Source organism: Toxorhynchites rutilus, chromosome 3 (assembly GCF_029784135.1).
Source record: "Toxorhynchites rutilus septentrionalis strain SRP chromosome 3, ASM2978413v1, whole genome shotgun sequence".
Classification (NCBI taxonomy): domain Eukaryota; kingdom Metazoa; phylum Arthropoda; class Insecta; order Diptera; family Culicidae; genus Toxorhynchites; species Toxorhynchites rutilus.
Window position 1 is genome coordinate 114,402,163 of NC_073746.1, and position 14,333 is coordinate 114,416,495.

The window sequence follows — 14,333 nt, forward strand, 5'->3', positions numbered from 1 at the left end:
TCCTCCACTTGTCGTGATCTGTTGTCACCAGCAAGAGGAAAAGTTCTAAGGTTCCGAAACAGGTTTGAAGCATCGGAATGGTATAAATATAGTGTTGTTTACGATCGATACGTGCTAGGTTTTTTTTCTACGATTCTTGAAACGATTCTCATTGTTGTTTCATAAGTCAGATTATTATACATCAACGTGCGAACTTCAAACAACTAAGAAAATGCGAAAGCGTATGTAACGCTCAAAATTTTTCAATTAAATTAAAGTGGGTTCCAAAAGCGCTAACTCTTCATTATGCAAATATTAGACAGAATATATAAACAGACGCTTCGCCAGAAATTACCACCATTAATCCACAAAGCCAGCGGGACTGGAGGCGTTCTATCGTCACCGTCAACACCACAGAAGTGGCACGAGTATCGCACGAGGCAACGCTTTTTTGAACTAAATTAATCTTCCATCAAGAGTGACAAACCCATTTCCGAAATGTTTTCACCGTGATACTGCGAACTCCAGGGTCACACTGTCAAAAGTTAAAGCGATAATCATTTGTCATCGCGGATTCGCACAGTGCGAAAACAAATAGAACGATACGGATGGAGGAATTTCTAATCAAAGTTTCGGAATATAGCAAATTTTCGCACTGCTGAAGCGTGTCAAAGTTGAAATCTTTGTGTTGGAACAAAAGGGGCTTGAATGTTATCGGTTATCTTCTCAATACGGGAATGTAGTTCTGCGAAAACGCTGTTAGTTCCGATCAAAGCGCCTCCCGTTTTGATCCCATATTCCAGCTGGGAGGCCGGCGATGTTCGCAGCTCATTAATTATTCATCATCGGGTAGCTTTTTGTATTGTTAGAAATTCTCACTCATCATCAGTGCCAGATCCGACAGCCATGTGATCTAATGCGTAAGGCATCGGATTACAACATTTCGACCCGAGCTAGAAGCTAGATAAAGTTAGTATTTAAAAGAAAAAAAAAACAATGTGCAAGTACATCTCGGTATTCCGAACGGGTTACCATAGATGGCACTGCCCCGATGACCAAAAGGGGGGACAGCTCAGTGCAGTGGAACAACAACGCGCGCGCGCTCAACCATTTATCTCAAATGGGATACATCGCGCTCCTCATTCCCCATATGGGCCCCAGATCGAATCTCACAAAGTTGGAAGGTTGGGAGGGCGAAAATGCTAAACAGTTTCGCCTGTGTACTAATATTGACTTACGGCCAGGCGATGGGAGCGAGCGTGTGTCATTCGACATTACTCATCTTTTCGATTGATACCGGACGAAGGTGATGTGTGTGTGTGTGTGTGTGTGTGTGTTTCGATTACCGGTTGGCCACGAGAGAAATAACGCGCTTGGGACTTCGAAGAATAATCACACGTGACTGTCTCAGTTACTGAGTATGGTTGAACAGGTGCAATGCTTGTTTCAACAGAGGAATAGTACTTGGAATGGTAGCAAAACAATGTCAGAAGTGAGCTTTGAGTTCGGTAAAATAGGCTTTCTCTACTTACATTTAGATGGACTGTGGTAAGACAGACAATGTGGGTAGGATGGACATATTGCTGGTACGAATATTTAACTGTTGAATTTCACATTTTTTGATGAGACCTTCTGACATATAATAGAAAATCTTATGGTTTTGGTAATAGTTTTCGTCGAAACGAAAAAAAAAATTATGGGAAAGGAATCCAGATTTGCCTGAAAGATGTGTGGAATGTGAAGAATCAAACGGAAAAAATATTTTGAGGCCCACCTGGAAACTACACTCTGTCCAACTTCTATAAGACCAGGTGATCTTGCTGCTTTGTGTCATTGTAAACAAACAATTCTACAATTTATATTCTAGTGTGTAGGTATTGGTGACTACCATACACTGCATGATTTCCATATGTGTGTATGGAAGCGCTGAGCATAAAAACGAATGTTTTCGTTTTTTTCAACTGTCAAGTTTCTATAAGACTAGTTACATTTGCCGTTGTTGTAGTTGTTTTGATCAATCAATCTTGAAAATGCCAAAGGGAAAAGTACTCACGGAGAGAGAAGAAAGACAAATCGATGCATTTCACCAAGAAAACGTTGATATCAGAGAAATTGCTCGTCGAATTGGGCAATCCCATCCAGTAGTGCTCAATTATTTGGCGAATCCTGTAGGATACGGTAAAAAGGAGAGAGCTCCACGTAAATACAAGCTCGCTGACCGGGATATGCGGGAAATAGTTAGTACAGCTTCGAATACCTCAAAATCGCCTATGCAAATGAAGCAATATTTCAACTTCTCTACTACTCGGGTGACAATTCGTCAAATTTTGGTAAAAAATTCTCACATAAAGAGGGTTTAAAAGGTTAAAGCTCCTCATCTTAAACCATATCACATCGGAAGACGTCTGAGTTTTGCCATAGCTCACATGAACCGACAGTGGGACATGGTATTTATTTTTTTTTTTCCAAAATATATATTTTTATCAAGGCTCATATGGCGTTAGCCTCACGGGGCCGGGAGTTCAATACTTTGACAATTTTTCTTATTATCTATGTTAGTAATATGTAACCGATTACTCGCGGTTGGCTCGAGGTTAGTATTACAAGTGTTTTCGTAATTCGGATGTTGCTGTCTCCAATGCTCTGTACGTGTACCCGACACGGGATACTTCCTATTGGGATGCAGCTGACCCTTAATCAGCAACGCCCCCCTAGTCTGTACCTCATATCTAGCGTGGTGCGTCTTTCTCGACTCGAGGAATCCAGGATAGAATGGTCACTAACCGGCGCAATCATCAGTTCATGTAGAGTTGTCATGAGCGGTACAACCTTTGGCTCTTGTTGAATGATCAGTGGACTGCACAACCTTTGGCCCGTGTATCTGTAAAGAGTGTGTGTATGTATTGCCGCGACTAAGTAAAAGTTTATCGATCGGATAGGACATGGTATGTTGTGACAAAGAATGTTTCCAAAAGAATACATTTTGCTATATACCGTAACGAAAAGTTCTTCAATGTATAGGTTATCTTCAATGACGAAAAAAAGTTCAAGTTGGATGTTCAAGGGTTTCAACGGGTACTGGCGTGATTTACGGAAGAAGGAACAGTATTTTTTAACCAGGAATTTTGGTGGAGGCTCGTGCATGGTTTGGGCGGGATTCTGTGCAACCGGAAAGCTCAAGATAGCTTTCACATCATTCAAGGATTACACACATGTTCTGGAATCACATTCCAGCAAAACAATGCTACTATTCATACCAGCAAGGAAACTAAGCAATGAATTGAGGACCAAAAACTTATTTTTTTTGGACTGGCCGACTTGCTCTCCAGACTTGAATCCGGTTGAAAGCCTTAGGGAGATCCTTGTACGCAGAATCTACAATGAGGGCGTTTTGAATTTTTAATTGATAATACTTATGGAAGTGGTCTTATTGAAACTGGACAGCTGAAATTAGCATATTTAAGCACAATAAATACAACTCTTTTGAACGAAATTGACGTTAAATATACTTTGTTCTAAGCATTCAACAATGTATGAATGTACATTGTTGAAATTCTAACTGTTTGTGTTGCAACGAAATAGAATCAGGGTGGTCTTATAGAAGTTGGACAGAGTGAATGTGTATTCTTTATCGAAAAAACGGTGATGACAGTTAACATCAAAGTGATGTACGGAATTTATCAATAGGTAGAATCTTTGTTGACTGAAAACTGGCGATGATTTAAATAGTCACACTGATGGGGTAAGACGAGTAGTTGCTAGCGTGGAAAAGGCGAATCGTGAAGCGCTAGGAAGTTAGATAGCATCCCACTCGCGCTCTTCGTCTACTCACATTTCAGTTTCTGAACGAAGAAATAGAGAGAGAAAATATAATTATTCCACTTGCGAATTATTCTACGCTGCATGTATTGCACTAAATGTCCGTCCTGACTCTAGCAACTACCCGTTCTACTCGCTCTATGAAAAGTGCTCGGATTTTCGGCCTTTTTATGTTCTTGAAAAAAAAACCGAAACACTGTTTTTGTGGAATATTTTACCAATTAGTTTGCAAAACAGTGTATGAAAAAACTGTGTTTGAGCTGTTCCAATTGTTTCCGGAGTTCTTCTTACACTGACGCTGAATTTTCCGTCTGGTTCGGACCAGCAGTGGATTTTTTAAATTTTGTTAATTTTATTGTATAGTTCAAACGATTTTCTGAAAATTAAAAGTTATTGTAAAAAACTAAAATCATCAGTTGAAAGATAATTGTAGTTAAAAAAGGTTTTGTTTTTCAGCTATCTTCTATTCGGTTATTCGCACCCAACCCTAATCCAAATTATTCTCACGTCGCCTTGGTGGCCGAATCGACTGTGACAAACATTATTAAAGTGTTTGAGAAACAGCTGACGACTGCTAGGAAGTCATGATCAGGAGAAAACTGCGGCGACCGGAAGAAGAGTGTTTTTATCCTAATCATTCTATCAGATATGTCGGAAATATCACACAAATAATTGTGTAAAAGTGCTCCTGTGGTCGAGTAATTAGCGTCACACCTAACTTGACGGGGGTTCGGGTTCGATTCCCGTTCTGGTCGGGGAATTTTTCGTCAAAGAAATTTCCTCCGACTTGCACTGTGGTCACTCGTATTCTAGAGCTTGCCACTCAGAATGCATTAAAGGCGTATTATTTGGCATAAAAATCTCAACTAAGCACTAATAAAAATGACGCAAGTAATACTACGTCGAGACGGTGAAGTTCCTCTACGAACGTTAGTACCAAACAAGAAGAAGAACTGTGTGAAAGAACCAAGTAATGAGCCAAAGCAAAAGCACCTAGTTAGGTCATAAAATTCAAGTCCAAGTGTGATTACGTTAATATTAACGATGAAACATACATCAAGGTGGATCCCAAGCAGCTCTCACATCAAGAGTTAACACGGCTATCAGAAAAGAGGTTCAAGATACATACATAGGATACTGCAGTCATAAGCAGAAAAAGTTGTGGCAATACTAGATATACTGAAAATTTCTCTCTTTTTCTCCCTCTCTCTCTATCTCTCTCTCTCTTTTTCTCTCTCTCTCTCTCTCTCTCTTTCTCTCCCTCTCTCTCTCTTTCTCTCTCTCTCTTTCTCTCTCTCTCTTTCTCTCTCTCTCTCTCTCTCTCTCTCTCTCTCTTTCTCTCTCTCTCTTTCTCTCTCTCTCTCTCTTTCTCTCTCTCTTTCTCTCTCTCTCTCTCACTCTCTTCCTCTCTCTCTTTCTCTCTCTCTCTTTCTCTCTCTCTCTTTCTCTCTTTCTCTCTATTTCTCTCTCTCTCACTCTCTTCCTCTCTCTCTCTCTCTCTCTCTCTCTTTCTCTCTCTCTCTCTCTTTCTCTCTGTCTCTCTTTCTCTCTCTTTCTCTCTATTTCTCTCTCTCTATTTCTCTCTCTCACTCTCTTCCTCTCTCTCTCTCTCTCTTTCTCTCTCTCTCTCTTTCTCTCTCTTTCTCTCTATTTCTCTCTCTCTCTTTCTCTCTCTCTTTCTCTCTCTCTCTCTTTCTCTCTCACTATTTCTCTCTCTCTTTCTCTCTCACTATTTCTCTTTCTCTCTCCCACACTATTTCTCTTTCTTTCTCACTATTTCTCTTTCTCTCTCACTATTTTTCTTGCTCTCTCACTATTTCTCTTTCTATCTCTCTTTCTTTTCTCTCCTTCTCTCTCTCACTCTCTCTCTGAAACATATGATCGGAAGTTGTACAGCTAGCTTTAAACTAAGTACCAAGTTTAGATTCATTCATTTTTTGTTTATGCTTTCAAGGCTTTAAACATTCGCCTCTTTGGACTCATGGATGGTGGAATTTTGCGGTCTAAAAGTTCTCTTAGCTACAGTTCAAGAATGTTGGAAAATTTCAAGTAAAGCGAATAATTTCCAACAACGGACTAAAACAATGTACGGGCAGCATTGAAGTGTACGTGAAGTATTAATTACATTTGATCAGATATTACTACTAGTTATACAAATTGATGAGCATTGATGGGTCCAAGCAACAAACAGGCTATGGACCCAAAGATGTACCAGATGTACCAGGGATTCCTGAAAATGCTGCAAGGTCTGAACAACCTCGTCGAATTGCGTGAAAGAACGTTCTATTGTGACTATTGCGAGTGACTTGATTTACGAGTTCTTTTTTTTCACGAACTATCGATGATGATGTCAACAATTCCAGGATTAACTCGCGAGTACAATCGTGATGTAAAAATTTCCAGCCTACAGCCGTGAGATACTTCAATGGTGTCGCGGTATACACACAATAATCATCAAGCAAAACGATCCAACTTCTCTCCGTTTATACACGCTCTGCTGATTTGGACCAAGAAAGATCGGACTATTCGTGCTATTAATAACACAACAATGGAAGCCTTATTTCAATTGTCCAACTGTGTTGCGCTCTCTCTAACGAACCACCTTAAATGTGTGCGTTCGCCCATCTCTGTGGCAGAGCATCTTAAAATGCATCAGAAATGAAAAGAAGGTGGAATAAGATGGTCGCTCATGTTGGACAACGAAGTGTCTTAAATATGATCCGATTAACACGAATTGTTCGCAATTTCGTCAAAACCACATCGGAATATTTTTATGGATGCTTTCCTTGAGAGTGTAATCGATAATCTTTATAAAACGTTTTTATGGTTCCAGATTCTGACTCGATTGGCTAGAGCTTTGGAGTGATTCCATTTGAATTCGAAGGTCGATTTTTTTAAATTTTTTGCTTTGGCTCAAATTTTGCAGACGCATTCTCTATGATCAAAAGGGACAATTTGCATAATTGGTTTTCCATTTTGGCTCTAGCCTTACTTTTGAGAAGGGTCTGAACAAAAAATGCTTGAAAATGTTCAATGTTTTCCTCCACTTCCTCCACAAGTTTTGATCTTCGACCTGAACATTTTTTCGCTTTCTTAAATCGATTTAAATATATTTCACAAGTCTACTGTATTCATTATTCGTGATTTTATTATTTTTTATACTCAAACATCGCTGTCAAAAATTATCTGTTTTTTAGGAAAAAATACTTCTAATTACATTCGGAAAACATTCGAAAACGACCAAAAGTTGAGAGTTTTCAGTAAATTTTATTTCAAAATCACTGATTCTTATGGACTCGGGAACTACTGAACCGATCGACATGAAAATTGGTATGTGGGGGTTTTTAGGGCCGGGGAAGGTTTTCATGATAGTTTGAGACCCCTCTCCCTCTAAGGGGGGGCTGCCATACAAAAGAAACACAAATTTCTACATTACTCGAGAAATAATTAAACAAATGAAACGAAATTTGGCACGTGGAGGTTTTAGGGTACAATAAATGTATCTGTGGTGGTTAGACACTCCACCCCCCTCTCTAAGGGGGGGCTGCCATACAAGTGAAACACAAGTTTCTGCATTACTCGACAATTAATCAAGCAAACGAAACCAAATTTGGTATGTGAAGATTTTAGAAGGCATGAAACGTTTCTATGGTGAATAGACACTCCTCCCCCCTCTCTAAGGGGAGAAGATGGGAGGGATCTGTCTTTATTCTATCATATTTTCTGTATCAAACATTTATTCCATGTAACGGAGAAATATGTTATTTGCAAGTGGTTGAAAAATCTTGAACGAGAATTGTTTCTGCAAACAATCTGATATTATAATGATGAGTTTTGCGAGAAGTACTAGGAAATTTTTAGTAAAAGGTAAATTCAACGGGGTCGATTAAAAAATCAATCAATGAACAGTTCTGCGATTGAACTCATGAACTTGCGCTTAGTAAGAAATCGTGAATGTTTGAAGGTATTGATAACAAAAAACAAATTTTGGGCGGGACGAAGTTTGCCGGGTCAGCTAGTTTGATATAAAAAAAATCAAAAACACATTTTTTGAGAAAATTGAGTTTTAAGTGTTATTTCCGAAACAAAATAAAAATGAAACTGTTTCTTCAACAGTGCATATTTTCTCCATATAGCCTCAATAATAACCTAAAACATTGCGGAGGACACCAAAGCAATCGGACCAACCGTTCCTAAGTTTTTTTTTTTAATTTTTCAAGCAACTTTTGTTAAGACCCCTTCTCCAAAGCAAATCGAAATGGAAGACCGATGATACGAACTGTTCTTTTTTGCCATAAAGAATTCGTCTGAAAAATTTGAGCCAAATAAAAAAAAATCCCAAAAAAAAATTAAGAGGAAAAGCGTCATTTGCAGTGGAGCAGCTCCTTGCTAGTGCGATGTTTCTATGCAAATCTCTCAAACGATAACGCTGAATATTATAAGCTTTTGTCGCAAGGGTTCAGGTCATCAGGTGGTCGTGATTTAACAACATACAGTCCTATAAAAATATCGAGTACGTCGTGGTAGCTCAGTTAATTATTTTTTCACGAGACCTCTGTTTTCACAGATTGCATTACGCAATGTGTCTACTAAGTTTCGGGAATGAACTTGAAAAAAAGTTATTTTAATATTTGTTTAATTTAACATTTAAAGCAGTTTCCTCTAGCTCAACGGCGATTCGAATGCGTGTTCTAGCACATTCCGAGAAATGACGTTTAAATCTTCGGTTAGAGTTGTTCGAATTCCTCTGAAAAGCTTTTTGATTTTGCCCTAAATTTAGAGAAAAGAGAATGATTACAGCTGATGATTTAGGACATAGACGCAAAAATTTACCCACAATCAGTGACTTAAGTGACAGTGAGTGAAATAATATTCTCCAGTAACCATTTGGCCGGATTAAAAAAACTTCTTAGCTAGCACCAGTTCGTTACACTGTGTATTGTATAATGTAATCTTCTGTTATGGAATTTTCTAAAGCAACCCTTATCAATGATATATAGTCGTTCACCGCTTTCTACTGCTTTCAGACAATTTGTGGATTCCCTTTTCTTTTTTTTTGTTTTGTTTCTTGCTTCCTAGAGTGAATTTATCCAGTTTTTGACGCTCTGTTCGGGAGTGAAGAGTATCCAGGTGAGGGCGCTCTTAATCTGGTACGGCAACTTAAGACCGAGCGTTGTAATGGTGGGACCCAATCTCTTGATTTCTGTATGAAAGATCTTTTTTTGAAAGCTTGAAAATTGCGACTTGAATCCCGCTCTGCTTTTTCTGGGAAAAGTGCTTCAACAGTGAGTCCAATCTTGGAAAATCGAAAAACTCGCGATATTTGTATTAGAAATACCAGTTTATGCCGAAACAACGGAAAAATATTTGACTTTGCTATTTAATCCTCAACCCGGTAAATGTACTTTGTACACCTAATTTGGTAAATTGAAAGAAATTGGGAGAAGATGACGAAATCAATTTTTTTTTATCTGAAGATTTCGGGTTGGATACTCTGAATTCATAGCTTATCAGCGATAAAAAAGTTGGCGATAGTTCAAATAATTAGATCACTCATGCATTTCATTTGTCCCATATGTCCTATATACAAACTATCGAAAAATGTATAATTTGTGCTGATCTTCGAAGCAAACATAATTTTGTAATAACACACTAAACAGCAGGAAGTGAACAGAATAACAACTGAAACGGATTGATAGGTATGTGCATCATTGTAAAAACCTTTTTTTATTTCCAACAACATTTTGTACCATTTGTTGTTAGTTGTTTTTTAGTAAACTGGGATACCCGATTGAACTATCATAATTCGAGCGATTGCAATACATTGTAAAATAATTGAAAACACGGAAGATAGTTCCTACCTGTAGCGAGAACGAAGCTTTCGGCGTCGAAGGCACTGTGCTGACCGATGATTTTCTCTGCAAAAACAAGCGTTACGAGGGGTGAACCGGGTGGTGTTACATAGTTATATAGGATAGATGTTAGAGCAAATCAGAATCGGAACAAAGAAAGATTAAAATGAATTAGCGGGTCGTGTTTAGGAGAAAAAATCAAATGAAAAACGTCTTTCGCAAACGAGCAAATCGCAACACAGAAGCGCTAAAACACTTTGTAGAAGTTCCATGCAAGTTGGTGGGTTCGAAGGTGTGACAAGCTGGGTGGCTGCTACCAAGCCTCGAGCGATACCTGCGCGCTCATACGAAGTCTAGAGGTGGCCGTGGTTGCGATTGAGCTCATCGTTCCCACCGATGTGAGGGATTCCTTCGAGCCCGATCGGGATAGGCGTGTTTTCCGGGAAGACGGTGAGAGTGTAACCTTGGCAATCGGGACAAATATGCCGTACTTGGATGGGCACTCGAAATACCTGTGAGATATATGGTGAGAATTTTATAGTTAATTGTTTAGAGCAATATAACTTTTAGTGGAGTGAAAATGCTTACTTAACGCCATCGACGGAACCATCATTTTTGCCGCTGGGTTCGTCCAGTTGCACTCCACACCAGTTTCCGCTGGCGAATTGTGTCTCGCCAAGAAACATCAGAATGCCGGGCCTAGAGCCAAAGCCGGAAGACACAATAACACGATCACCAACCGACAAGGTGGCTGCTTCTGCAAATTGAATTTTCAAACAGTAAGCATCTTAGCGGGATGCATTTGCGCGTCAAACTTACTGCCCATTGCCGGCGATTTGGAAGCGAAACTAGACACACTGTGCGTCGGAGATACGGCACCGGAGCGTACCGGAGAGGTGAGAGATCTCACACTATGATCGAGGGAGCTTTCACCGCCGCTCATACCTCCGCTTGCTCCAGGCAAGGGTTCTCTTGTTAGTCTCGTCAGCCTGGAGAAGACCCCCTTCTTGGGTTCACACTGGAAGTATCTCTTCCCGGAAACGGACCCATCGTTTTTCCCATTGGGCTCATCCAGTACCACCCCGGCCCAATCTCCGGGAGCAAAATGTGTCTCGCCGATGTATGCAATATGTCCTGGCCGAAGCCCTCCAACCCAAACGCGCTGGCCAATGATAAATCCATCCGTGTCGGTCGTCAGGACAACTCCTTGATCTGGAAGTCAATGTGGAAGAACAAACGAAAAATAGCATGATGTCACTATCCGTATACGTAGCATTCAAACATCTATGATGATAAATAATTAGCTTTCTTTGTAGCTTGGGCAAACATTCGAACGGAGGAAGCCGACCGTCCGAGAGATATTAGTTCGTACCAGCAGAGGACATGTGAGTTGCCGGATACACACAAACACGCTGGAAATACACACATATCTGCCAGTGAACCGGAATGTGTTTTCGTTGTCAAGATGTGGATATGTGGGAAAGCTTCTACGGCGGTGGGTGATTTGATTAAATCAACGATATGGCATGAAATAATTGGAATCCATCGCTCGAGTGAATGGATATAATGAATATACATTGATTGAATTTACACGGAAATCAATCATTCAATATTGGCTGCATGGCATCAATTTCATATTAATTATAGGACCATGTTCCACCGCAGTTACCAGCAACGATAATGAACTTTTTCGTGTGGTGAAATCGATGTCATGTTCAATCGCTGCACGCATAAACTTACCAGGGGAAATAAATCAGCACAAACGAGCATGAAAGGCAAATATGCAAAACGAAGCCAATTCGGCCGAGCAACGAACCACTTGTAAGCATTGTCTGTTGATTTTTTCTTCGAATGGTTCATATTTACCCTATAGCAAATCATTCCAACGAAATGATGTCAAAAGACTATATAAACAGTGCGAATTTCAATGTAAAATTGTGTTTTAGAGTTTATACTTTTATTTGATGTGAAATTCTGAATTTTCACCGTTATTGTCTGGGAACAACGAACTTGAACTGGATGGTACTCGAGTTCAGCAATCCATATTCATTGTATACATTTCGGTGCTAAGAAAAGTCGTCTCGATATCGCAATTCTCCTGTGATTATTTTGGAAAGAATAATGCCTGGTAGCATTTAATAATCGTACACCTTTTGCCTCGTCTTGGTTCTTTAAAAAACTCGTTGAAATGTAGAAATTATTTAAAAATTAAAACGAAACAAACATAATTTTTTAAGTAATAATTTTTCATTTCATTTTTTTTATTTCGATTTTTATTTTCTTGGAAATGTTTTTTTTAAATAATAATCACTGCTCGTATTTTATTACTAGGAGAATGTGAGGGTCGCTTTTGTATAATTATAAAATCACAAGAAGCTGAATAGTTTGTCAAATTTGCATTAGTGTTCAACAATAACATGGAAAAGGGATAGACCGAAAAATCATCTTCTTTTATTCGTTAGCGAATTCGTATTTCGATTCCTTAGGATGGACCATGAGCTTAGATGGAGCTTAGAAAGATAGATTTTGCAGAATACAGGTCGGATTCGATTATATATAATCGCAATTTCACTTTCAACGTTAATTCACAAAAAACTATTTTTCTATTAATGTTTGACATTCATACATTAATGAAAAAATTGTTTTCTTGAGATTCGATTATGTATAGGATTTGAAAATAATTGTTGAAAAAAAAGGTCGACTATATATAATCGAGTCCGACCTGTATATCAATTTTTTTAAAATCGTGATGACTTTGAATCGTTTTTAATTTTTAATTTCTTACCATTGAATGAAAGACGCCATTTTGCATGTAAAAATACCCGTTTGAGATTAAAGATACCACATTTAACACGCGGAACATAGATTACCATTTATTATTCATACTTCTGATTCAGATTATCTTAAAATAAAGAGAGTTTTTCCCACGTACGTATAACTCATCATCACGGGAGAACGGCTGATCAGATCTACGTCGTCCATATATTTTGTGAGTTTGTCTTCACGCAAATTAGAATGATAGAGTACTTTGGAAAATATTTGAGATGATTAGAAAAATTCGAAAAAATTGGCTATGCATATCTATATATATAAAAATATATTTCTGTCTGTCTGTCTGTCTGTCTGATTCTTATAGACTCGGAAACTACTGCACCGACCGACATGAAAATTGGTATGTAGGGGTTTTTGAGGCCGTGGAAGGTTTTCATGATAGTTTGAGACTCCTCTCCCTCTCTGAGAGGGGGGGAGGTCTGCCATACAAATGGAACACAGATTTCTGCATTACTCGAGAATTAATCAAGCAAACGAAACCAAATAAGGTATATGGAGGTTAGATTGCCAATGGATGTATGGGAAAAAAGTGACCCTCGAATTTTCAAAGCGAACTTGATTAAAAATGTTGATTCCCACGAAAAACTATCCTATGCAAAATATCAGCTCAATCGGACTTCATTTACTAGTGTCGCACAGCGGTCAAAGTTTGAGTTTTTTGAAAACCGAGAAATCACCCAAGAGGGGAAATCGGGGTTTTCGAAAAAAAAAATTGATGCCAAATGTCTTCAAATTGCATGAAACGTCGAGATCTAGTTTCATCTCGAAATTTTTTTTTTGTCAAATATCGACACTCTGGGACTTTTTTCAGAATACGAGGCAAAACGTATGGTTTTGGATGCCGATGAAAATCGTCATATCGATTTTTCATACGGGACTCCCTACGAAATGTTGATTCTCACAATAAAATACCCTCTGCAAAATATTGGCTCATAACGGAGAAACATGTTATTTGTAAGTGGTTGAAAAATCTTGAACGAGAATTGTGTCTGAAAATAATCTGATATTATAATGATGAGTTTTGGTAGAAATACTAGGAATTATATAGTAAAAGGTAATTTTTAAGGGTAGATTAGAAGATCAATCGATCTGTCATTCCGTCATCAATTCTGCGATTGAACCCATGAATAGCGCTTTGTAAGAAAACGTGGATGTGATAATGAAAAATACATTTTGGGCGGGACGAAGTATGCCGGGTCAGCTAGTATTTTATATATCAGATACAGATTTATATTATATATCAGATACAGATTTCATCTCATCTTGGATACAGAGATTCAGCTTCACATTTTTTGATTTAGAAACGATTTTATGATTCCAGACTCCATATTCCACATGCTAGATGTAGATGACGGTGCCAGATTAGACTACCAGTTACAAATCTAAATAACAGATACAAGACAAAAAATTGGATACCAGATGCCAAACTATATTTCTAAGTTGTTAATTCCGCATTTAGATTCCTGATACAGATACTTCCTTTAGCTTCTGAACTCATACTCAGATCCTCAGAATCCAGTGGATTATTAAAAATTCCGATTCCAGAATACAAATGAAGTTTCCAAAATCAGACATGAAGCTCTATATTGCTTCTATACTATATCTATATAAAATCTGTGATCTTGGTCTTAACTGTCATTTTACTTCACTTATTTTTGAAAATCTGTATTGATAATTGTATTTAATTTGTGAGTCATAATTTGTGTTGCCATTACTGCATATTAATCTGTATTTCTCCACATTTTTCACTAATAATCTGTAACGTCTGATTTTTTTTATTACTTCCGAATACCACCCTCTTTATCACCTCCTTTATCTAGAAAAGTACGGCTCAACTTGGAAATTTTTATA

General features: G+C 38.3%; 1 protein-coding gene across 15 annotated transcripts in view; it reads right to left on the reverse strand.

Moving 5' to 3' along the window:
- Positions 1-14,333, reverse strand: part of LOC129775310 (restin homolog) — a 253,909-nt gene that overhangs the window by 71,995 nt on the left and 167,581 nt on the right. For 12 of the 15 annotated variants that reach the window (XM_055779904.1, XM_055779903.1, XM_055779899.1 and 9 more), the window contains 4 exons: positions 10,470-10,862; positions 10,239-10,407; positions 9,985-10,162; positions 9,660-9,716 (listed from right to left, as the gene is read on the reverse strand). In XM_055779904.1, the coding sequence (XP_055635879.1) occupies positions 9,660-9,716; positions 9,985-10,162; positions 10,239-10,407; positions 10,470-10,862 (797 nt within the window). The remainder of the gene's footprint in view (positions 1-9,659; positions 9,717-9,984; positions 10,163-10,238; positions 10,408-10,469; positions 10,863-14,333) is intronic. The other 3 variants (XM_055779900.1, XM_055779901.1, XM_055779909.1) reach the window with 1 other exon arrangement.